Source organism: Polypterus senegalus, chromosome 12 (genome assembly GCF_016835505.1).
Source record: "Polypterus senegalus isolate Bchr_013 chromosome 12, ASM1683550v1, whole genome shotgun sequence".
Lineage (NCBI taxonomy): Eukaryota > Metazoa > Chordata > Cladistia > Polypteriformes > Polypteridae > Polypterus > Polypterus senegalus.
In genome coordinates this window covers 4,685,595-4,711,227 of record NC_053165.1, presented here as the reverse complement: position 1 = coordinate 4,711,227, position 25,633 = coordinate 4,685,595, and the positions used below count along the sequence as shown (strand labels likewise).

At 40.3% G+C, this 25,633-nt stretch overlaps 1 protein-coding gene across 4 annotated transcripts in view; it reads right to left on the bottom strand.

The window, feature by feature from the left end:
• Positions 1-25,633, bottom strand: part of adamts9 (ADAM metallopeptidase with thrombospondin type 1 motif, 9) — a 235,057-nt gene that overhangs the window by 31,093 nt on the left and 178,331 nt on the right. For all 4 annotated transcript variants that reach the window (XM_039772882.1, XM_039772884.1, XM_039772881.1 and 1 more), the window contains one exon: positions 22,413-22,580. In XM_039772882.1, the coding sequence (XP_039628816.1) occupies positions 22,413-22,580 (168 nt within the window). The remainder of the gene's footprint in view (positions 1-22,412; positions 22,581-25,633) is intronic.

Below are 25,633 nucleotides of genomic sequence, written 5' to 3'. Positions count from 1 at the left end.
CCACATTACTACACATGATGGACAGCACTGACATGGGTGATGTGATGAACACATGATCTCTTGACGGGCATCAGAGCTTCCTGTAGCATCATATCACAGTCACAGGCCAGCATGTGCCCTGATGCTAGAAGACCAGTGGCCCAGTCTCACTTGTGTGTCTGGCTGATGATCACAAGTGCAAGACATTTTTGGTTGTTATGGCAGGAATATAAGAATCTCAAGAGGGCCAAGTCCTGTCCACTTGTCACCATTTGTACCTAACATGATACTCTGTCTTGAATGTGATGGACATAAAGGCCTAGACATTTTCATGGCTCGCTATTCAAAACCTTTTTAGCCAAAGGAGTGATCACTCAGTGCCCACCTCCTTATTAATCCAAATCACCCGCCGCGCCAAACATCCAGTTGTGTGGCAACAACTCAGTCTACGGTGGGGGAGCCTGACAGTAACAGACGAGTAGTTTGGAGTTATCAAACATGCCACTGCGTATTGTATGCCTGCGGTGCGCTCATCGTGCTCAGCTGATCAAATGCGTAATTCGGGCATTTATTGTACAATCATGCATGTGACTTTGGCATTTCTTTTTCAGCACGCCGCAATGGCAGCTGTTCAAGAGAACATCACATTTAGTTGATAAAGAGTTTGCTCCTCATGTTAATCAGCACACCACCCTGAACTGATCAGGTGTCTATGGGAACTCATCACAAAGAAGCATCCGGAGAAGCGGTGCATCCAAAACTGGACTTTGACCCAAGACGGCGCACTTGCACACATCGCGTTCAGCCAGAGTTTTTGGCTAAAACCAATGTGGTTGTTGCTTTATGCCAAACTAATAAACTCAAACACACACTCCACAATCGGCAGATCTCACTCCCAGGAAATGTTACCAGGAATGGGAGAAGTGCTACATCTCAAAGAGAGGACTTTGAAGGGAACTACTGTAAGGTTCATAATAAAGGTTTATTCTTATTTATTTATTTTAACAATTCCTGCCATTACGTAGAGCATGCGAGCACAGTCTAGAGGTTTAGTTGTTGTTTCACCAAAGGGATGAGACATATTTGACTGTAGAATGATTGCAAGTGTCAGACTTGATGGTTCCAACTACCCCGTCAGTGGCACAAGTCAAACCAGTGACTAAGATACGACGGAGCACAGTGCCAGTCCATCGAGACACGCCTCTGGTGAAGAATGAATAAGGAGTGCCAAGGCCTGAGAGCTGGGAGGTAGACATAGTAACAACCGCAGTGCAGGTTTAGTAAAACAGGGGTCTGCCGGTTTTAATCACAGTGTGGATTTACGAAGCTCTGTGCTCCACATATGCTAGCCCTTACATTCCTCCTTCTTTGTGCTTCTTCTCGCCTTTGTTTACCGGACACTGCAGCCTTCTTGTGGACGCCGGAGGACACTGGGCCTGGGTGTGGATGTCGGATGTTTTGTTATTTTTTTATGGATATGGGGTTATTGACAGTCTCCTGCACCTTGGTAAGCGAGTAGAAAAATCTGACCTCCACCTTCCCAACCTGAAGAATCTCAGAGTATGTTTTGTTCTGGAAGGATCCATTGAAATGGAGCTCCATATGTGTGGACTGCAGGTGCTGTGCTGAACCAAGCAGACCTTATTTTGTACAATGCCTTTCAGAGTGCAGCAGACTGCTTCATGGCTGCAGTCCTTAAACCTGAGGTAGGACCAACAGTATAAAGCTTGATTTCTACAGTAACACTCTACTGCCCTGGGGCACAAGCTGGCACAAAGCTGAAGGATCTTCCAGTTCAGGAAGACATTGACAAAACGCTTCACATCAGACGCTCCGGCGCAGGCCACGCACAGTCCTGTCACTGCTTCATATTTACACAAATGGTGTACTGACGTCCAAAGCGGCCCTTTCTAGAACAGTAGTACATATAGATAGTTAGTGTCAAAGAGGTGTGAATTTGATTGATGGCTTTAAGCCCCGCCCCAAATATGATGGATGACATTAAGCCCGCCCCAAATATGAAAATATGAAAAATATGAAAATTATGAAAATATGGAAATATGAAAATATGAACTATGAAAATATAATTTATGTAAATATGAAACTATAAAAGTATGAAAATGTATTTATAATCTTAGGACCGTGGGTTTATTTTATAAACATTAGGTTCAAAATTAATACTGTGAAATTAAATATACACTTATCTTGCAGTCATAGCTATGCTTATGTGTAACTTTCTGAAAATATTCACAGACCGCTAAGATATAAACTCACGACCTCATTTTATAAACATTAGATTCAAAATTAAATATTAATTAATTAAATACAAACATGTCTTGCCGTCATAGCTATGTGTAAACTTTCTGAAAATATTCACAGGCCCGCGCTAAGATATAAGCACGGACACATTTTATAAGCATTAGATTCAAAACTAATATTATAAAATTAAATATACACTTATCCAGCGTGCAAAGCCACATATGTGACTACATAAAAACGCTATAAAATATTCACACAACCGCTCTAAGTTATAAACTAATTGCAAGAAAATAAATATACTGTAATATCCCTTCCCAGGACGGGCAAGTGTTAGTAAATTATCAAATAAAAGAACTAATCAATGGTTTATAATCACTTTCCTTCTTACTTCAACAAGCTGACAACCACAGCGTAGGCAGGACAAAGAAAAACGCGCACCACTAAAAATCCTACACCCATACAAGAAAATAAAATTTTCTAAAAACGATTTTCACTCCACCTCCAAGTTTTAAGTTCACGACCACGCGTCTTTATCTTTCCTTCACCCCATAACTGAAATGATGTTCACCCACAGCCAACTCAAACCAAACTAACTAAAACGAGCGCATATGCATGACTACATAAAATATTCACACAACCGCTCTAAGTTGTAAGAAAATAAATATACTGTAATATCCCTTCCCAGACGGGCAAGTGGTAGTAAATTATCAAATAAAAAAGTAATCAATGGTTTATATTCACTTTCCTTCTTACTTCAACAAGCTGACAACCACAACGTAGGCAGGACAAAGAAAAGCAGCCACTAAAAACCCTACTCCCATACAAGAAAATAAAATTTTCTAAAATCGATTTTCACTCCACCTCCAAGTTATAAGTTCACGACAAGAGTCTTTCCTTCATAGCCAACTCAAACCAAACTAAGCTCACGGCACACCCTTAAATAAAACGATTTTCACTCCGCCTCCAAGTTTTGAATTCACGACCGCGTCTTTATCTTTCATTCACCCCATAACTGAAATGATGTTCACCCCTCAAACCAGACTAACTAAAACGAACGCATATGCATGACTACATAAAAACGCTATAAAATATTCACACAACCGCTCTAAGTTGTAAACTAATAGTAAGAAAATAAATATACAAATTTCTAAAAGCGGTATAAGCTGCATTAGAATCAAAAGCACGAAAATACATGGCCACTCCAAATGCCTGAACGCCTCTTTGTAAACTTCACGGTTCAAAAACTTAAGCTAAAAGACTCGTTTTCAATTCGTACCTCCCCATCGGAATGCACCAAACATGATCGATCAAGGCCTGTCTCTTAATTTAATTACCAGGGCCTTTCTGATAACCGGCTGTTTTAGGCATTAGCCAGGCGTTACAGCAATTAGGTCCCCTTCATGTTATCAATTAACAAAAGTCTTAATCTAATTTAAACGTGTTCTATTTTTATATCATAAAGTAAAATACTTATTCTCACCCGAATCAAAGCGATTAAGAATATATACACTCCTTCTGATTTTTACTAAAATTCTTAACACGCTTTTCAGCACTGTCTCTCGAACACCCACTAAAATTAAATATACAATTTTCTAAAAACGAAAGGGACTCTCTGCTCTAAGTTATAAGTTAACGACACGCGTCTTTATTTGATAAGCACTAGATTCAAAACTAATATTAAATATACAGTACACTTATCCTGCATGCAAAGCCACGCATATGTGTGATTTTCTAAAAAAATGTTCACTCCTAAAGTTCTAAGTTATAAACTCACCATACACGGCCTCATTTTATAAACATTAAGAAATTAAATACAGTATATACACGTCTTGCCGTTATACTGTAGCTATGTGTAACCTTCTGAAAATATTCACAGACCCGCGGTGATATAAACTCACGACACGACCTCATTTTATAAACACTTTTCATGCTTTTTAGTCATGTATAGTTCTGCGTAGCTGTAACTGTCTTAAAAACTCTATAAAGTGAAATATTCAATTACCATAAGTGTGCCTCCTTTAATAAATTGGGGAAAATAAATTTTCTTTCACCGCCATGAGAACACATTTGGCCGTGAATTTTAAATGGAAACAAACTTTCTTTCACAGAACATGGATACCTCTGGTATTAAACTTCAGTTGAGCAATAGCGAGAACCACGAAGCCCCATGCAAAGCGAACACATTTGACCGCCAATTTTAAACGCTTGGGAACAAACTTTAGTGTTAAAATATTTATTGTAACAATTCATGCTTTTTATTTAATGAAATCGGAAAATCGTACGATTATTAAACCAACCCCACACCATTCAAAGGGGTTTGAGAATATAAGTTGCCTTTAAAATTCATAAGACCCTGCTCTTTGTTAACTCGTTAATCGGTTAAATGTCAAAGCCTTTTTACATACCTATGGTCTAAGAACAATATTATTAGACGAACTACTTCCTACTAACGATTCTCTCTTATATACCAAAATGCACAATGAACTTTAAAGCTCGAGAAAAGTTATTAAAACATCCGCGTTGAACACAGCGGTTTCTCGCTGTCTATGGCACTTGATAAAAGTTATTTATATGCAGTACAAACACAGCTCTTTCTGATACTGTATTTCAGCCGCTTTAATCTTGTAAATATCAAAATTGATCTAGTTTCATATGGTTTGCATGTATACCCATTTACATCAACTTTAAAATACACGTGGCTACCTAAGAAACGATCTCGGTAAAACATAACGTTTACATGATTTAAGCCCTTTCCAATTGATATCATTCATATTCAACTTGGCCCTATAATGCTGAAGTCACAAAAATCACTAGAGACATAAAGCGAAATGTTAAAACAAAAAATGTACAGAACGTGTGCACCCCGACTGTAAAGCCACGCCCTTTTCTACATTACCGTGACGTGTCTCTCTGTTGGTGTGGTCAGGCTTTAGCGAAATGCCAGCCTCATTGTTAGTAAATAACAATTTAACCCTAAATGCATTGTCATTTAGATTCAAGCTATTATCACTCCAGCCTTTTGTTGGATTGTATGTTATGGTCACATTTTGGTGCCTAAGCTTTAACACTTTATTTACATTTAACCTTTCTTTAACATAGCATTTTCTGTCTCTAAGAAGATATGTCCTAAATGTTATGTTTAAAGTACACTATATTTTTGGTTGTAATTATCATCTTAACTTTTCCTGCATTATCCTGATAATATCCTAATTAGCACAATTCTGGCAAACCACCGAATAGATCTGAGAGAATGCCATATTCAGGTCAACAAGGTATTACAAATTATGGCCACTACAGATGTAGTAACACTTTCAAATGCTACAGGATCCTGGTTGTAATTTTTGCCATGCATTAAGGGTGCCCACATTAAAAAAAGTGTGGAATGTTAAAGGGATTAAACGAAAATTTGCAAAATGGCCCAGATTAAAATATGCATAAAATAACAATTTACCAATACAGCGGCCATTCTGCGTTGATAACATTTAGCCAAAAACAGATGAGGGATTTATAAAATGTATCAGAGTCTCTCTTAAATCTTGTTGACTGTAAACATGTCAGTTTGTACACTTTACCATGGGTTGAGGGAAAGAAGGTAGCAGTACTGACCCTATTTGTATAATGTTTACATGTTCTCTCTCTAGCCACAGGGGCTTTCTGCTGATTTTTCACAAAAACATGTAACTCTGGTTAATTACAAGCTCTAAACTGGCCCTGTTTCCTGCAATGCCATGAGCCCTAAATATAGTAGGTGACATGCCAGACCTTATGCCTGACGCTGGCCTTGGATTAATCATGTTCACAAATGAACGTATGTACTTAAAAGGTTGGGTCCTCCACATGTTGGTTATGTTTATGCAATGTAAGTCTGATTTAGAATAGTTTTCCCCAAAACTGCAGGAACAGGTTCTGATACCACATCCTGAAAATGTATGGATGGTTGTGACTTATTCAAATGATCCTGATAAAGAAAACCCAAGCCACTGTTTATTAATACTGTTTTAGTATTACACCCAGATTCAGTCTGAGCAAGCCTAAAATTTCCTTTCCCGGATTAATCAATCCGAGCTAAATCGCATACAACCTTGGTGTAAAGAAAATTTGATGCTAATCAGATGTTTTGCCTTCTGCATTATGTAGCATGCCAAAAGTATCTGGGGAATGAGAAGTTCTAGTTTATCATGTAAAGTCAGGGAAAAATATAGAAAGCCCTGTCCTAAAGCTTTGTCACTGTGGGCCTCCACTAAACTATCTGCATTTACTGGAAATTTTGCTCTTCAAGCAGTCTGAGTTTTGTCAGGAGGAAGTTGGTGAGACACCCAGGATATACAAATGAAAGCCATTGTACTTACCGTTTGATTATCGGCATACAGCTTAAGGTGATAGCCACTGACCCCTTCAAAACAGTGAACCCACTTTTTGTTCAGAGCACCATCCACCCACGTCTACCATTTTGAATGTCAGCTCTTTAAAGGTAAACATGTTTTCTACGATCCAGTTGTCATGTCTCAGGACTGGAGAATGTCTTCAATGGTTAGGGATATAGTCAACGCAGAAATGCGATCAAGGTCATTAAGATAGTAAGCCGTGTTATCCTCCAAGTGGCATTCATTGGAGCAACAGAAGCACTCTTGAAACCTGGGTCAACCCCAGAGCCTCTTCATGAACCCCTTTGCTCTCAGCAAGACTAGTCAGTGCAAACAGCCTCATAGGCTGTCAGGGTTGTGAATCTCAAATTTGAGGGTTGCCAGGACTCTTGTGATTCTTGTCAGGGAGTCAAGGGCTTGTACTCCATGCAGGCCTCAAGTTAAAGCCACCATTGTGGATTATCTTCATCTGCTTCACTATAGTGCTTTTTTCCTGAATTGCTGGTGCCAAGGAGAAGAAGCTTGATCTCACAGCATTGCCGCTGACTCTCAGAGCGCAGGTGTCGGTCGATTCTGCGAGAACACCGAGCGGCCTCCTTTTCCTCCGAGCTTTGCCAACATCCCATGTTCATCCTGAGAGAGAGTTAGAGAAAGTATGCGTGAAGGAGGATGATGAAGCAGGGACACGTTTAGCTCTGCTGTAAGTGAGTAGACAGCCTTGATGACCGGTGCTGCTTCCCAGTCATATACAATGCATTGCTGCTGGCGTCCTGCTCCTGACATACACAACGGCCTTCCAACTTGCTCCTAGCACAAGGTTGCCAGACTGCAGAGCGGTCAGGTAGTGCTTCTTCTTTCGGCCAATATCATAGCATTTTCACATCCCACAAGCAAACTGTAGCACATTCCTGTTAATGGAGCGATTTGCCTCTCCTCTGCTGTTCCACTGGAAACAGAAAATCCCTTCTCCCTCCACCTCTGCATGGTTACTTCATGTCCTCTGTTCCAAATGTAAGGTGCACGCTTATCCAGCGGTTTCTGCTCGCCTGAGAGGAAGTGGCGTTAGCCGACAATCTGGTTGGTGTAGAGGTGAGAGACACTTGATGGAGGCAACTTCGCATGCATAACAACAGAGCAGGAAAATAATCTGTAAATTTTAAAAAACAGTGCTGGCGCCTTTTAGATAGATTTGTGCGTGACATAAATTAATAAAAGCCACACCACACGGCAGCTAGGCCTAGAAATACGACACTTGAATAACGGAAGTTCAGCGATGTTTTTCTTTTATACATATATTGAGTGCATTTCTTTTCAGAACCTGATGAAGCTAATTTCACAAATAGTCAATGAGTACAGTAACATACCCATCCCAGTCTGTGTATCAGATTAACGCTCTGGCACTGCACCTCAAGAGATATGGCACCTCTATTTGTAGTTTACAATCCTACAGTTGTACCATTTAGAACGGGGTACTATGTAGACCAGCGGTGGAAAAGATACTCGGCAGAATGTTTGGTAAAATGATGTTACTGTCAAGTAGTACAGTTACTCCTGCTCAATGCAATTCTGACGGCAATTTTGTCAAAGACAATATTTTCTCACCCTTGCAAATCACATTACAGTAACTGTACTACTTGACAGTAACATCATTTTACCAAACATTCTGCAGTATCTTTTCCAGCTGGTCTACATAGTACCCGTTCTAAATGGTACAACTGTAGGATTGTAAACTACAAATAGAGGTGCCATATCTCTTGAGGTGCAGTGCCAGGCGTTAATCTGATACACAGACTGGGATGGGTATGTTGCTGTACTCATTGACTATTTGTGAAATTAGCTTCATCAGGTTCTGAAAAGAAATGCACTCAATATATGTATAAAAGAAAAACATCGCTGAACTTTCGTTATTCAAGTGTCATTTCTAGGCCTAGCTGCGTGTGGTGTGTAAATTTATGTCGCGCTAAATCTATCTAAAAGCGCCAGCACTGTTTTTAAAATTACAGATTATTTTCTGCTCTGTTGTTATGCATGCGAGTTGCCTCCATCAGTGTCTCTCACCTCTCCACAACCAGATTGCGTGCTAACGTACCACTTCCCCTCTCATGCAAGGCGCAGAAACCGGCTGATAATGCGGTGCACCAGCATTTGGAACAGAGGACAGAAGTAACATGCAGAGGTGGAGGGAGAAGGGATTTTCTGTTTCAGCGGTAACAGCAGAGAGAGGCAATGCTCATTACAGGAAGTGCTGGCAGTTTGCTTTATGGATGTGAAAATGCGATATTGGCCAAAGAAGAAGCACACCTGACCGCTCTGCAGTCTGGCAACCTTGTGCTAGGGAGCAAGTTGAAGGCCGTGTGTGTATGTCAGAGCAGGACGTCAGCAGCAAATGCATTGTATGACTGGGAAGCAGCACCGGTCATCAAGGTTTTCCACCACTTACAGCAGAGCTAAACGGTCCCTGCTTCATCATCCTCCTTCACCATACTTTTAACTCTCCCAGGATGAACATGGGATGCTGGCAAAGTCGGAGGAAAAAGGAGGCCGGTGTTCTCGCAGAATCACCACACCGCGCCTGGGGAGTCAGCGCAATGCGTGAGATCAAGCTTCTTCTCCTTGGCACCAGCAATTCAGGAAAAAGCACATAGTGAAGAGATGAAAAATCCACAATGGTGGGTTTTAAAATTGAGGCCCAGGAGACAAGCCCTGACTCCCCGGGCAAGAATCACAAGAGTCCTGGCAACCCCCAAATTTGAGATTCACAACCCTGACAGGGCCCCGAGGCTTTTTTGCACTGACTAGTCTCTTGGAGAGCAAAGGGGTTCATGAAGAGGCTCTGGGCTGACCCAGGTTTCCAAGAGGCTTTGTTGCTCCAATGAATGCCACTTGAGGATAACACGCTTATTTTCTTAATGACCTTGATCGATTTCGCGGTTGACTATATCCCTAACCATTGAAGACATTCTCCAGTCCGAGACATGACAACTGATCGTAGAAACATGTTTTCCTTTGAGCTGACATTCAAAATGGTAGACGGGTGGATGGTGCCTGAACAAAAAGGGTTCACTGTTTTGGGGCAGTGCTACACCTTAAGCTTTTACGAAATCAAACGTAAGTACAATGGCTTCATTTGTATATCCTGGGTGTCTCACCAACTTCCCCTTTACAAACTCAGACTGCTTGAAGAGCAAAATTTGAATGCAGATAGTTTAGTGGAGGCCCACAGTGACAAAGCTTTAGGACAGGGTTTATATTTTCCCTGACTTTACATGATAAATTAGAATTCTCATTCCCAGATACTTTGGCATGCACATAATGCAGAAGGCAAAAAATCTGATTAGCATCAAATTTTCTTTACAAGGTTGTATCCGATTTAGCTCGGGTTGATTAACCGGAAAGGAAATTTTAGGCTTGTCAGACTGAATCTGGGTAATACAAAAACAGTATTAATAAACAGTGGCTTGGAAAAAACTAAATTTCTGTTATCCCTTTTTAAATAATTTTAATTTTTCCAAATCACATGTAAAGCCGGAAAAGGAGCCTTTTAATCGACTACACGCGCTCTGATTTATAAATGTGGATTTCTTTTCTAGAACAAATAGAATTCAGAAAAACCCTTGGTAATGAAGCTTACACATGCTCATGGTTAATGGAATCTAGAAGTACACCACATGAAAATAAGAGCCTGAACCACGTGAAAACCCGAAATTGACCAGGGTTTTTTAAATGACCTTTTAGACAAAGCTCAATTTTAAGCAAATTTACGAAGTTTCTTCTCCAATCATCAGTGAGAAAATGCTCTTTTAATGGCTTTACGATGCATTGCGGTGTATGAGCCCTAACATTGAAGATTCTCCAGCCAGAATGACAATGACGTGACAGGCTTAAAAACCGTCCAAATGGTCGTGAATGCCCGAAAAAGTGAACATGGGCCCGGAGGAATTCCCCTTTTGGGGGAACCCCGGAAAGTTTAATGGTCGGCGCCGGGCCACCATTAAAATCGACTGCTTGAAAGTTTCGTGCAGACAGGGAGGCGTCACATGCGAGAGGCGTCTCGGGGTTTGGATTATCTGATTAAACTCCCAAAACCGATCCCAGGCTGTAGGCAGGGCAAAATCTAGAAGAGCAAATTTTTACACCTGTAATTTATAAGCTGGATTATCGGAATTCATTCAGATGACAGATCCAAAACAGGCATTAACGGGCAGTGGGTTTTGGTCATGGAATAAACCCAACCTATTGTTCGATCCTGTCGCAAGGGAACTTTTAAGGGATTAATTATTAAAAACCAGGGGGCCCCCTTTTCTTTCAGGCTTGATCAATCAAGCCAAGGCAACAGGTTCTATGCACTCAGGTTTCGTTAAACGCAGTTGGCTGGTAATTAAAAAGGGTTAAAGCTAGTGAAAACAGCAGAAGCGAAAGAAACATGAAATTAACAATAGCTGGCTTATTTTTTCTAAAATTTAAAGGGTCGAAAAAGGAATTGAGGGAGCCACTTTTAAACCCATCTTTTTCAAAAATAACTAAACCAATGGAATGCACAAACCTTTTTGATTTCAATTGAATCGGAACCCCAAACCATTTCTTTCAAAAAGGTTAATCACGGCCGGTATTTTAAATGAATCCAGTGGCACAATTTTAAACCCGAATGGAAAAAGGATTTCCATTCAGTGGTGCTTCCAGCAATTGAAAAATTAGGTTACTAAACAGGGTTTAAAATGTATGCCAAAAATGATTTTAAACTAACATTTGATATCTTTTGGGGAATCTAGTTTAAAAGTTAAATGTAAAGTAAATAGGACCAAAAGGAAACCTGAATTGAAGCTGATCCAATTAAACTTTAAAAAGATGGGTTCGTATTTATTACAACTCAGTGGATTTGGAAAGCCCCCAAAAGAATAGCGTACAGGATGAGAAAAGGGATTACAGGGCAGGACGTTGAATTTGTTTAAGGACTCAAAGAATGACCAGCAAGTATAGGGCAAGGAATATTGAATGCGAAACTGACGACATGTAAAACGATCAGAACGGGTATTAGCAGCATATTTGCGAAGTTGGCCCCTTTTGGATGAAACCTAAACGCAAAGTTGATATTTAGATGGCGCTGAAACATGAAGAGCATGTGAACCCGGGGCATAATAACTACGCGGTACAGGAACTGTTCGCACAACGTAGTTGCCGGGCTTTAAAGTTCATTGTTTTTTAAAGGGAAAGTTGAAAATGAAGTCATAATGTTCTTGACCATAGGTTGAAATTACATTAACATTAATTACAAGGAGGAAGGGAAGGATTTTAAAAGCCAAGCTTAATTTCAATTTAAATGGTTTGTGTTTTTAACAAGGTTTGCATTATCCATAAAAGATAAGGCATTGCTTTAAAAAATAATTCAATTTCAAAGGGTTATGTGTTCTTTGAAGGGTTGGTGGCATTGAAAATCCAAATTTTTTGAGGCATTTTAATAATTTTTTTAAATTAAAAAATTTTCCAAGTGTGAAAGAAAAATTTTTCAACGTAAAATATTAGGGAATTTTTAAGATTTTAATAAATAACGCAGAACTATCTGCAAAAAGTGAAAATTTTTTAAAAAAGAGGCCCCTGTGGGGGTTTTTTCCTTGGGGGGAAATTTTCGAAAAAATATTTGGGAAAGGAAAGGGGAAAGGGGGGCCCAAAAAAAAAGTAGGGATTTTAATTAGAATTTTAAAAAAAAAATACCATATTTTTATGAAAAGGTAGTTGAACTTAGCGGAAAATTGGGCTGAAAATTAAAGAGAAACCGTTAAAAGGGAAGTCAATTGGGGATTTAAACACGTTGCAATAGTGGAATTTAATAAAAAATGTTCCAATTTAACGGCTGAAATGCGTAGATTTATCCAAGCCAAAGCAAGATTATTTCAGGAACAGATTTAGGATATGGTAGATGGGAAAAAATGCGAGAAATTAATAAATAAATGGTAAAGGGTTTGAATTTTTAAAGCCAACAGTATTCCCAAAAATTAGGCAGGTTTTGGTTCAATGAAGAAAATTTAAAAAGACTGGGTTTAAAAGCTGGATAAAATTTAAACGCAGACGAGGTGAGTCTTTTTTTATGATGAGTGGTTAACCAGTTGACTTGGAAAAAACAGGGTTTAAATGCGGAAACTAATTTTGTATTGGTTATGATTAACAAATGAATGATTCCCGGGTGAAAGGGGCATAGTTTTTCAGTGACAGCCGGCGAGGCAATGACAGGTAAAGGAAAGGGTCTGATTTCGAACGTGAAATAAGCGGTGTGATAAGTAAAGGAATTAAGCAGCTTTTAAGTTACAGTCAAAAATTCATCGCTGTTAAAGGGGGAAAAACTCGGTTAATTTAAAAAGGTTTTTTTGAAAGTGGCATCTAGCATTGGGTTTTAAAAGGTTTTTAAAGATTTTAAAATAAAATTTTACCATCAGATATTTGAAAATTGTGATTAATGACCTTAACTTAGAATGGGATGATTTGAAAGTTCCATTAGCAGTCTATTAATTTTTTTGATTATTCCTTTTGAGGTTTTCTTGAGGAATTTAAAGAAAAAAGATAGACGTGGATCGGAATTTCGGGTTGTCAAAATGATAAAAAGGGCGGATTTAAGGAAGCGTGTATATACTGTATTTAATTTCTTAATGTTTATAAAATGAGGCCGTATGGTGAGTTTATAACTTAGAACTTTAGGAGTGAACATTTTTTAGAAAATCACACATATGCGTGGCTTTGCATGCAGGATAAGTGTACTGTATATTTAATATTAGTTTTGAATCTAGTGCTTATCAAATAAAGACGCGTGTCGTTAACTTATAACTTAGAGCAGAGAGTCCCTATCGTTTTTAGAAAATTGTATATTTAATTTTAGTGGGGTGTTCGCAGAGACAGTGCTGAAAAGCGTGTTAAGAATTTTAGTAAAATCAGAAGGAGTGTATATATTCTTAATCGCTTTGATTCGGGTGAGAATAAGTATTTTACTTTATGATATAAAAATAGAACACGTTTAAATTAGATTAAGACTTTTGTTAATTGATAACATGAAGGGGACCTAATTGCTGTAACGTCTGGCTAATGCCTAAAACAGCCGGTTATCAGAAAGGCCCTGGTAATTAAATTAAGAGACAGGCCTTGATCGATCATGTTTGGTGCATTCCGATGGGGGGAGGTACGTAATTGAAAAACGAGTCTTTTAGCTTAAGTTTTTTGAACCGGTGAAGTTTACAAAGAGGCGTTCAGGCATTTGGAGTGGCCATGTATTTTCGTGCTTTTGATTCTAATGCAGCTTATACCGTTTTAGAAATTTGTATATTTATTTTCTTACTATTAGTTTACAACTTAGAGCGGTTGTGTGAATATTTTATAGCGTTTTATGTAGTCATGCATATGCGTTCGTTTTAGTTAGTCTGGTTTGAGGGGGTGAACATCATTTCAGTTATGGGGTGAATGAAAGATAAAGACGCGTGTCGTGAATTCAAAACTTGGAGGCGGAGTGAAAATCGTTTTATTTAAGGGTGTGCCGTGAGCTTAGTTTGGTTTGAGTTGGCTATGAAGGAAAGACTCTTGTCGTGAACTTATAACTTGGAGGTGGAGTGAAAATCGATTTTAGAAAATTTTATTTTCTTGTATGGGAGTAGGGTTTTTAGTGGCTGCTTTTCTTTGTCCTGCCTACGTTGTGGTTGTCAGCTTGTTGAAGTAAGAAGGAAAGTGAATATAAACCATTGATTACTTCTTTTATTTGATAATTTACTACCACTTGCCCGTCTGGGAAGGGATATTACAGTATATTTATTTTCTTACAACTTAGAGCGTTGTGTGAATATTTTATGTAGTCATGCATATGCTCGTTTTAGTTAGTTTGGTTTGAGTTGGCTGTGGGGTGAACATCATTTCAGTTATGGGGTGAAGGAAAGATAAAGACGCGTGTCGTGAACTTAAAACTTGGAGGTGGAGTGAAAATCGTTTTTAGAAAATTTTATTTTCTTGTATGGGTGTAGGATTTTTAGTGGTGCGCGTTTTTCTTTGTCCTGCCTACGTTGTGGTTGTCAGCTTGTTGAAGTAAGAAGGAAAGTGATTATAAACCATTGATTAGTTCTTTTATTTGATAATTTACTAACACTTGCCCGTCTGGGAAGGGATATTACAGTATATTTATTTTCTTGCAATTAGTTTATAACTTAGAGCGGTTGTGTGAATATTTTATAGCGTTTTTATGTAGCCATATATATGGCTTTGCACGGATAAGTGTATATTTAATTTTATAATATTAGTTTTGAATCTAATGCTTATAAAATGTGTCCCGTGCTTATATCTTAGCGGGCCTGTGAATATTTTCAGAAAGTTACACATAAGCATAGCTATGACTGCAAGATAAGTGTATATTTAATTTCACAGGAACCTAATGTTTATAAAATAAACCCACGTGTCCTAAGATTATAAATACATTTTCATACTTTTATAGTTTCATATTTACATAAATTATATTTTCATAGTTCATATTTTCATATTTCCATATTTTCATAATTTTCATATTTTCATATTTTCATATTTGGGGCGGGGCTTAATGTCATCCATCATATTTGGGGCGGGGCTTAAAGCCATCAATCAAATTCACACCTTTTGACACTAACTATCTATATGTACTACTTAGAACATTCCACTTCTGACAGGCCTTGAAGGGCTCAGCCTGTAGAAACTGAACCCTGGCTTACTCTGTGATTTACATCAAACCATAAAGTAAAGGTTAGCACTGCCTTCATTTGGACGAGTTCAACATTTGAAAGATGTCTGTGCTTTACAGCAGTGGAGCTGGATACCAGCAAGGCTTGGCGCAACACTCACGCCGGCTGTTGTACATCACACTTGAACTGTCTGATGCAGTGCCAAGACTGCGCCACTTACCCACTAACCTTAGAGCTCTGGGGTCGACAGAACTGCATCTACTCAACGAGAATCACAAAGAAAGACATGAATTAAAGTATAAAAAACAACAGATATGGAAGGTGCTGTATGAGAGCCAGACAGAAACACGATAACACCGAGGAAACGAGATAAGATAAATATAAAAGGCACCGTACGAAAAACAGCGGATTTATACAAAAGTGACAGTACTCTATAAAACACACATATATATATACACATTAAAGGCACTATATAATAGAAAAATAAATATAAAATGGTATGAACTGGAGGGGACTCATTCAAGCTGTCCCCAAACCTAAAATGACTCCAGTGTGCTAAACAAAAGTGTTTTAACAATTAAACAACAATTATAACGAGAGGAGAACAAAGGAAGAATACAAAGTGCTAAACAAACCTACTGGCCGTTTGTAACTGTTTCTCCGACGCTCAACAGCACGCTGCTATCTTACCTTCAACAACACTCTGGTCCTCACGAAACCACCTGTGGATTAGGAGTTGGCTTCCAGTTGGACCAAAGCACCAGAATGCAGCTCCCTGCACTGGCACCAGGTGACCCTGCAATCCTTGACATAACATTGGCCTTCAAACTTCTTTTAAAATGGAAAGAGTGCCATAGACACCTCTTACTGCCTGACTGCCATCCTCCACCCTTACCAGACCACCTCCACGACGGCACTGCGCACTGCTCTATTGTGGCATCGTGTCATCTTCAGGACTGGGTCCCGATTCCCCCTTGTGACTTTCAAAAAATGTAAACCACACCTTTCTTCTGTCTATGTGATATAGCACCTTTCCTATTCATCTGTCTGTCTATCGCAGCAGCTTTCCTAGTTATCATATACTGTACTAGCCGTCTCCCGCTGCTCTGCCTGTATTAGTCGTGATACAGGACAAACTCTAAAAATCAGTAAAGAAACGGGTATCGCCGCTAGGTAAGTGGAGGCAAAGTACGCTCCAACATGTGGTGAGAGGTAGAGTGACTCAAATGGAGGCTGGCACATGAGTATGGTGGGACCTGCCCCCCTTCCCATGGCCCACAGCCTCTCTCTCCAAATTCGCAGAAATAAATCGGTACCACAAGCAAACTATGATACATAGTGGGATGAGAGAAGTCACAAAATCAAATTATAGAAAAAAAGCCAATCTAAATCCGTTAAGTCGTTCTCTCGTGAAAAGTAGACAGACAGACGTTGGATTTTATAGATATGGTAATTGCCTGTCACATCAATTCTATAACGCTTCTCATCCATCTGTATGTATCTGTTTTATTTAGCGCCTTTTCCTATCTGTGTGTCTACCACAGAATCCTTTTTTGTTTATCGTCTACTGCCCTTCATATTGAGCTAGCTGCCATATAGTGCCTTTTCACTCTCTGTCTGTTTATATTGCGCCTTTCCTATGTGCCTGTCTAAAATACAAATGCATTCTTAAAAATTCAACATTAAAGCAAAAGAGAGGTAAAAGGCAAGACCTCGGTCAAGCCTTGTGCGGAGCTGGGGCTCTCTTCTGCCTTAATGAGCTGGACGGTCACGTCTCAGATTATCTCCAAGCATGAACCTCCCAAGTGGGGCCAATGGACGTACAACCAATTGCATCTGCAGCACATTAGAGTGGCTCCTGCGGCGGAGTGGAGTAATTAACGGCTGGGAATGCCGTAACCGATTTCTTGGAATCCGGTCTGTCAGAAGGTATAAGATTTAGATGCGTAGAAGCAGTGAAGTGCACAGACAGAGAGGGGCATGTGAGGGGCATGTGACCCATCTGTCAGGCCGGCACACAAAAAAGGCCCGGTAATGACCTCCAGCTGCCGAGTGTTGTGTGTGTGTGCGCTCAGGACTAATTAGACACTCCGGGCTGAACTTACTGTTACTCACCATTTACTGACCCACATTCAAGTGAATCAAACTATTGGTATTAAAACTGCTCTCCGAAACTTTTAACAAAATGAAGCAGTCAGCCTCTGGCGCATTTTGCGTTCAGCGCATGAAATCAGAAGCATTCTGGGGAGCCCACCGCAAGGTAGCATGCGGACCTCCACCTGTTTGGAATTGCTTCATGACAATAGAGGCGCTCACAGGAGGACAAAGGACGGACAATATGAGACACTTCACGTGACGCCAGCTGTTATCCAGAAGCTCTCTTTGTTTCCCATCACGATGTGACAGTGTGGGATTTTTCAAAAGCATACAAGTTTGCATTGGATTGCTAAAACATTTCTCTTTACTAATCCCTCTGAGATTCACAGATATCCTAATCCTCCACTCTGTTGGGAAGTCACCTTTAAAATGCTGCAGCGACTGTGCCGAGGACGGACAGACATTTATAAAGGAGTGAATGGCAGCGCTGAGAGGACGACCCCCACGCCAGCCCCCTCCACTGTGCCGAGGAAGTGCAGCCCTGATCTCGGAGGCGACTCTGAACAGTCGGAGACGGGCGCCTCAGCACTCGGGAACGTCACTCTGCTGTCCGGCTAAACAGGCTGTGTGACAAAGGTAAGGCTCGCTCTTGGTGTGGACCGACCGCGTCTTGTTTGTTAGTCTCCAGTCATTCACAATGGAGCTTGGGGCACTCGATATCCAATATGACTTTGTTATTTACTCGGAATGCCATAAGCCTTTGCATCCTCGTGGGCTTCATGCGACTTTTAAGGTTATAGTATACAGTAAGTGTGAAGTCACACACAACAACAGCTTTATAGTTTAACCAGCCGTTTAATCAAATATCTGTGACCCAATTCATTTCGTTATTTAGTGTCTAGTCATTTCTAGCCGAGGTCGAAAGCTGAAAAGAACTTTGAGCAGGACTGGGAAGCTTCTGAAAAAAAAAGGATGGTCCAGATCACAAAATTATTACTGGGTTACAGTGGTTAGTGCTGCTGCATCACAGATCACACATTTGGGGTTTGAACTCCACGCCTTGTAGTATATGGACAGCCTGTCTGTATCCGTGGTGGTCTTCCTCCACTCATCTCCAAAGATGTGCCACTCAGATTAACTGGTTTTGCGTGTGTGGGTGGGTGTGTGAGTGGTCCTGTGTCAGTCAGACTGGCACCCTCTAGGGTGGAACTGATGCTGCCAGAAGAGGCTCCAGCCCCCCATATGCCCCTTGCACAACGTGTGTCTTTTAAGTTAACTGGCGACTTTGAGGCTAAAGGTGATTCACCCGGTTTATAGTTTTCAAGCCATCGAAATCTGATGAGTGCGCACAAATATTTAGACTGAATGTGCACAATAATTAAAAAGAAATTGATCATATAGATGCAACCTGATAGACCATCATAGATATCAACAGCACACTGTGTCAGTTTGTCAGAACATGACAGACAGCAAGAAAGAGAAAAGAAAATGAAAGGTCATAGCTGTCTCTTTAAATACAATCATTGCTGCTTTATGTGTATGTAGAAACTTGTGGACATTTCTTATTTCATTTAAAATGCCTTTCCCAATTATACAGGAGAAGAGCCAGAGCTGCAGGGTGCGAGATGTGGAGAGGTTTCTTGCAAACTGTGGGTGGACAACTTCAGAATGTTGATGGGGACATTTGGTTACAGTACGTCAACATCTGTCCACAAGAGTCTTACCAAAATGTTCAATGGAGAAAAGGCTCAGCAGCTGAAACGCTCAGCATTTCATTACCTTCGTCTTCTTTGATAGCTGAGGGTTACCTTGGTGGCAGGACGCTGCCTGAAGGCAAAATAAACCAAACAGGTAGAGAATAAAGGAAGAGCTGAGCACAGGCCAGAGAGTGAGACAAAATCACTGAATGTCAGTGTGGGATGATGGGTACCCTGGGCACTTGGAAACAGTTTACTTGAGAACTTCAGAGCAGCGAGGGCACCTCCTAGCACACAATGGGGACCCCAAGGCAGAAGACCACATTCCCCTTTTAAGAGGAGCCCAGCAAGCCCCAGCTGGAACGGTGACATTATATCGGGCTTCTAAACCGTGGAGCCAAAAAGACGACCAATAAATGTGGCACTTCCAGGGTGGCACAGGATTCTCATGGCTGCCAAGTGAACCGCTCACTTTGCCTCCCTGTACCCATACAAGGACAACCCCTTCTCCTGGAAGTGACACCGGGTGGGGTGTGTGGTTCTCTTTTCTGATTGTTTGTAAGACGATTCTTTATTTAAATAATTTAAAGTTCAGTCAAGGAATATCTGTTAAATAAGATGGTGTCTACTATGTCACCAACTGACACATGTGCACGGGTGAAGATCCTGTTCACCTGGAAATTCAACAGAGAATTTCTGGGATAAAATGCAAATGTGAGAAGGACTACAGGGAGAAATAGGAAGTGAAAAGGGCGCACTTGTGGACTTACTTCAAGTGGATCAGAAGCCCCACCATATTGCCAAGGTTTCAACAGAAAGACTAAGCGGGCTTTGTGTTCTTGTTTTGTTACCTTGAATCTTACCTTTAGTTCATCACTCCTAAGAGTTTATCAATAAATACGTGCACCACGTTGGGATTCCAGGCATAAAGAATAAACAAGGCCTCGTTTGTTGGTGTGAAGGATTTCTCCACAGTTTAACCACAGCAGAGTGCTGACAAATGGATTGAGAACTTCACACATGGTCAGACCAGTGGAGGGGGACACCTGTGCACATGCGCTACCAGTGACTACATCGACCAAGTCTGTGCCATGAATCTGATGAACCAACCTGGGTTTTGGCCCCTGGTACACCTGCAGCCCATAGCAAACATGTCATTGCTACTTTTTGGTGCAAATGTAGAACAGAGTGGCCATGTAATTAGGAAACAAGGGAAACTGATGAAGGTCGGAACTTTACCACTGTGACCGCAGACACACCAGGTGTCCACATGTGCTTGGCGAAAGCTGTACGCCAACCAAAGTGTGGACGCTCATTGACTTACCTTTGTGTATATACTGCACCTGTGTGGAGGTGTGTGCGTGTGTGTTCATATCTACAGCGTAAATATAAAATCATATTAATACAATGTTACTCAACATTGGAAAGCTTTTAGAGCCGCTGCTGTTCAGTAACCTTCAACCGTCCTTAAAAATCCAATGCAGGCAGAGACAGAACTGGGCGGCCATGAGGCAGGATCGGCCTTTACGTTGACTTGGATCCTCTGCTGAGTGAGTATTCTCTTCTTTTGACCATAAGCAGGATGTAACTTGTGAGTTTTCTCCTGGTTTTCATTGGATTTCAGTGACTGTATACTTTTTAAAAATTTAAAGTATTGAAATTCCTTTTTTATTCCATATCCAATCCCACTACTGATTTTAAATTAAAAGCAATTTCTTAACAATACCTGTAATTCATTTGGCATAAACATAAAAATGAAAAAAAACGCACACACCTACAAAAAATTCTCAATAATCCCTTATTTAAATTCACATTATTGGGGGTTAAAAAATCCGACCTTAGGTTGTGCCCTAGTAACAGTTTAGCAATTTACAATTTAAGATTAAAAAAAATGGTGGCACAAAACATTTCAGTTCCTGGAGGTGGTATGTATGCCAAGGAGTACGGTTGAGTACCCCAGCCAAGGGCTATAACATGAAATTCACCAACAGTCTGCTACAATAAAGCTTTTGCGTTGATTATGAGGTCTGAGAATATCCAGAATGATGTTGTGGGACTGCAGTTAGTAAAAACCAAATCAAAACCCCTGACCAGTAGTAACAACTTTTTGGGGGTCTTGGATAAAAACACATTGGAACCCCTGGCCTAGAAGATTAGGTGTTAGCACCCGCAGTGCATGTTTGCAAATCGCTCCTGATTCTTCATATTCATGAAGTTGATAACTGACTGAGTAAATTATTGTGTGTATCCGCACAGCCCTTCTGTTTCTGGGTGTAATATCACACTAACCAATATGTCCATCAAAATAGATCAGAGTTATAGTAGCCATTTGCATTTGAAAGTTGTACTCAAGTAAAGTAGAAATGTTCTCAAAACATACTCAAGTACAGTAATGAAGTATTTCTGCTGTGCTGCCCCTTTCACACTGCGTGCAGGACTGGCAAAAATCAAGTCATGCTCAGTGCTAAGTTGCCTTATAATAAATAGGAGGTAATGACACTGGATTATTCAAAGCCTGCCGACCTTCAACTACAAAGTGCACTGACGGTTTCTCTAAGACTTTTCACCCACAGCGTGGACGGAGTGCACGGGGAGGTTCAGTAACTTCACTAATGTGTGCCTCCATAAGCACGTACTGATTAAGACTTGCCGATTCTTTTCCTGCCCTTCACAATAAAGCACGGTCTGTTCCTGCCGAATTACTTCTTAGCGTCTTTTCTTTGACCTTGTAGTCAGAGGTTTAACCGTCAGCTCTTTGACCAAATTGATTGTGCATGTGGACAGGACTCAAGCTGTGCTCAGGAAGCTGGGTTCACACAAGTGCAGGCCCCTGAATGGCCACAGTGTGTTCTTGTTCAAGGAATCTCCACAGGGGTGCAACTTAATACAATTTGCCGTTCATTCATTCATTCAGCCATTTTCTCACCCACTTGTCTATCTTAATAAAAGGACAAGTGTCTCTGTGTGTGTGTGTGTCTTGTCTGTGTGTCTGTCTGGTTGCTAGGGTTTGGAAGAAAAATTAAAAAATAGGAAAAACCTGTGGAAGAAGGGTAAAAAAAATCATGATAAAAATAACAAATAGGGGGCTGGTGCTATCACAAAGTTCATTACTAGGCCGGTCTACTCTCGCACTTTCACACACACACACACATTGAGATCCTCAGTGATCCCTAACTGCCACACAGTGGACCCCAATCACAGGAGTACGTAAGAGTGAGGCCTCTGTACTCCACACAGAGACTCGCTGTCACCAGCACTGACAAACATACGAAACACACCGAAATAACTTCATTATAAATAATGGACAGTCCACTTGATAAAAAGACACAAGGCTGCCTTACCGGTCCCCAGTGTCCACTTTTCCATTTGGGACATCGTCCCCCTCTGCACTGCTTCTGTGTGCTTGGCTTTGTCACATTGTGGCACCTCTCCTCGTCCACCTGGGTGCCATCTTTACTCAGGCAGGTGACGGTTCGATACTTCAGACCTCTTCCACAAGTCACTGAGCACTGAAAATCAAGATAAGGAACGCCATGGGGTTAAATATTTCTGTTCACAAAAGGTTAATTAATATGCAGTCTAAATGTTTTCTAATCTGAAATGGGCTGGCAATAAGGAATGAAACATTTTTGTTTTAGAATGAAAACTAATAAAGCTTGTATTTAATTAAAATTATTTTCCCTATTAATATAATGGTAACAACATTTTAAGTCACAGCTAATATTCATGGTTGCATTATGTAACAACATTTCTATTTTTTGTGAAATGCACAGTTGTCAGAGGAACGAGGAGGCGGTTACCCTTGGTGACCTGAGTTTGGGTGTGGGGGTCTTTAGAGACGTACCCTGTGGTGAATTAAGAGTGACCGTCACCATGGGAAGTAATCGAGTGCAATCATCAGAGCTCACTTGAAACCCACAAGTGGCAGCGGCCTGAAAACCCCTGATGTAGAGGAAATTGAGATTTATTTAGGGATTTACTTTTTATTGTAAATTATGATTTATTCAGCCTAAATATAACAATTCAATATGTTGAACACAATCTAAACAGCATTTCCAAAATATGAAATAAATTCTAATGAACAGATAAAGCCTGATCTGAGCCCCTTAGAGAGCTTTGTGAACACATGAAGTGCCCGTCCTAAGACGTATATTAAAACACTGGCAGAGTCCCGGCATGCTTACCTTAGAAAACATTAATATGTTCTTGTCAAATTACAAAAAAGTCATGCACCTTGCAAAGAAAAGTTGATTTTTGTATTCTATTGAGCAAGAAACGTAGACACATAAGCAGCATAGTGTATGAGATCAGTGAATTTATTGTTATATAATCTCACCCTATGCCATGTTACTCCAAACAAGGCTATTAAAGAATTAGGAATACGTGCGAGTTCAACACCATCTGACAAATGATCCTAATTCAGGACAAACCCAAAACACATGACTGTGTGGGGCGATGCTTGATGGGACTCTTTATAGTTTATGACACACAAATTCAAGTTACTGATTGAAGGCCCTTTTCTAATTCCATTCAGTTCAGTTTTATTGTCCCAAGAAGGAATTTTGGGTTGGCAGCAAATTTTACAGAGAGACCACGATGTGACGTTAAAATCACATCACAAAAAGCACAGCCATCAAACATAAACTTTGTACAAATAAATAAAATAGTGCAGCTAACAAAATACTTCTGATATAACATGAGATTCCACATATTGCAAATAACAAATTAAACCAACATTACGACTTGACTAATGATTAATGCAAATGCTAACTGCTCATCCAATGATTAAAGCCTGTGGATGTTTGTTAAAGTTGATTTTATTACTAACAATTGAGATAAAGGAGCACTTGAACAATCCTTGTATTTATCCTTGGGACCTTGAACCCCTGTCCAGATGGCAACAACTGGAAGTGAGAATGCACTGGGCGAGTCCTGTCTGCTTTCTGTAACACTGAGCACTTGACTGTTGAGACCTTCTTCTTTGACTGCTCCATTTTACAATTTGATTTATTCTATGTTTGTTGCTGACATTAAGATTTCCAAACCTGGCCAGCAGACAGATTTATAAAAGAGTGAGATAACGGTAGGACGGAGTGACACTAAAAGGCTCGGCTTCCTCAGACAATGGAGGAGCTGCTGTCCCTTTTTGCAGTTCTGTATTTTAACTGAAAGTCACTTTTGAGTCTATGATTATCCCCAGATATTTATACCTTTCAAAAATCTCCACTGCCTGGTCTGTCAAGATTGTTTTATGTACAAAAAGTGTTTCTCTTAAAATCGATTACTACTTTCTTGGTTTTTTTGTAACATTTAGCTGTAGAAAAGACTCGTCTCACCAGTAAACAAAATCATCTACTCCTGGACCATGACTGGTTTCACTCTCACTAAGTAAGCTTACAATCACTGAGCCAACAGCAAATTTGAAGATGAACTGGTTTTCAAATTTACTACGACAACCACTAGTGTAGAGAATGTACAAAAGAGGTGAACTAACAGACCCCCAAGGGGACCCTTTGGGTGAGAATAGCCTGTGTTTTATCATGGAAAGTGCACCTAACATGAAAGGTACCAACTAACCTCTTAGGTTCTTTTCTGAATGTCAAAACTAGCCACATATCTGCTACCTGTAACCTCTTGTCTGTCTCACTCTCCATATCGTGAGTTATATTTGGACAGTCAGCTGCTGTTCTCCATTTTAAGGATTGGCATTCAGGGTTGTATGCCCAGTTTACAACATCTGTGGCCACCAGGACTCTGCCCAGGAACTAGAAGGGTGCAGATCCATTACACATGAATGTGGTCTGAGTGAAGGCCCTCTCACCCCAGTCTGTATAAGGACAGCCCCAAAAAGTGCCACCTAGACAGATGCCATAGTTATCTCTTATGATAGCCAACTAGGAAGCTCATAGGAGACCTGCAAAGTGTGTATGTATGAAATGATTTATGTATGACTCTTTGTATTTATCTCCTTTTAAATATCTGTATCTGTCCATTTTGTTTTGTTGTACATTAAATATACATATCTTCAGACTTATAAACAAAGGCCTGGTAAAACAGACAAAGAGTTTGGACTATCAGGAGTCTGAGGAAAGAAAAACGTCATGCCTGACTGCCAGTGTGGAAGAAGACGCAGCTTAACTGCTGGATGTATCATCTGATAAGAAGGTTTCTGCTCATTTTAGACTAATGGCAGTGGATCTTCCCTCACAAGGAACAACAGCCTGAACAAACTGAGGTTGGCAGTGGGAGCTGGTGAGTGGTGTCTTTTGTATTTAATTCAGACCTGATTGCGGTTTTTGCATATTTCAGTTTTTAAAGACAGATAAGTCGACCAAATGTAAAAGTCCGAACGCTCTCCTGTGGGGTATGTGATGTTTTGGTTGCTAACCATGTAAACTCTGGGCACCGCCTTCTATTCAGTATTCTTACTCATTTTTCACATGTGCCTCTTTGTATGACGTTGCAGGGGAGTGGGGCTGATATTATTGTTAGTAATAATCTTGAATTATTTTGGCTTAGCTCTGCTATTTGAGTCTAATATTTGACATCAAGCCAGTTCTGA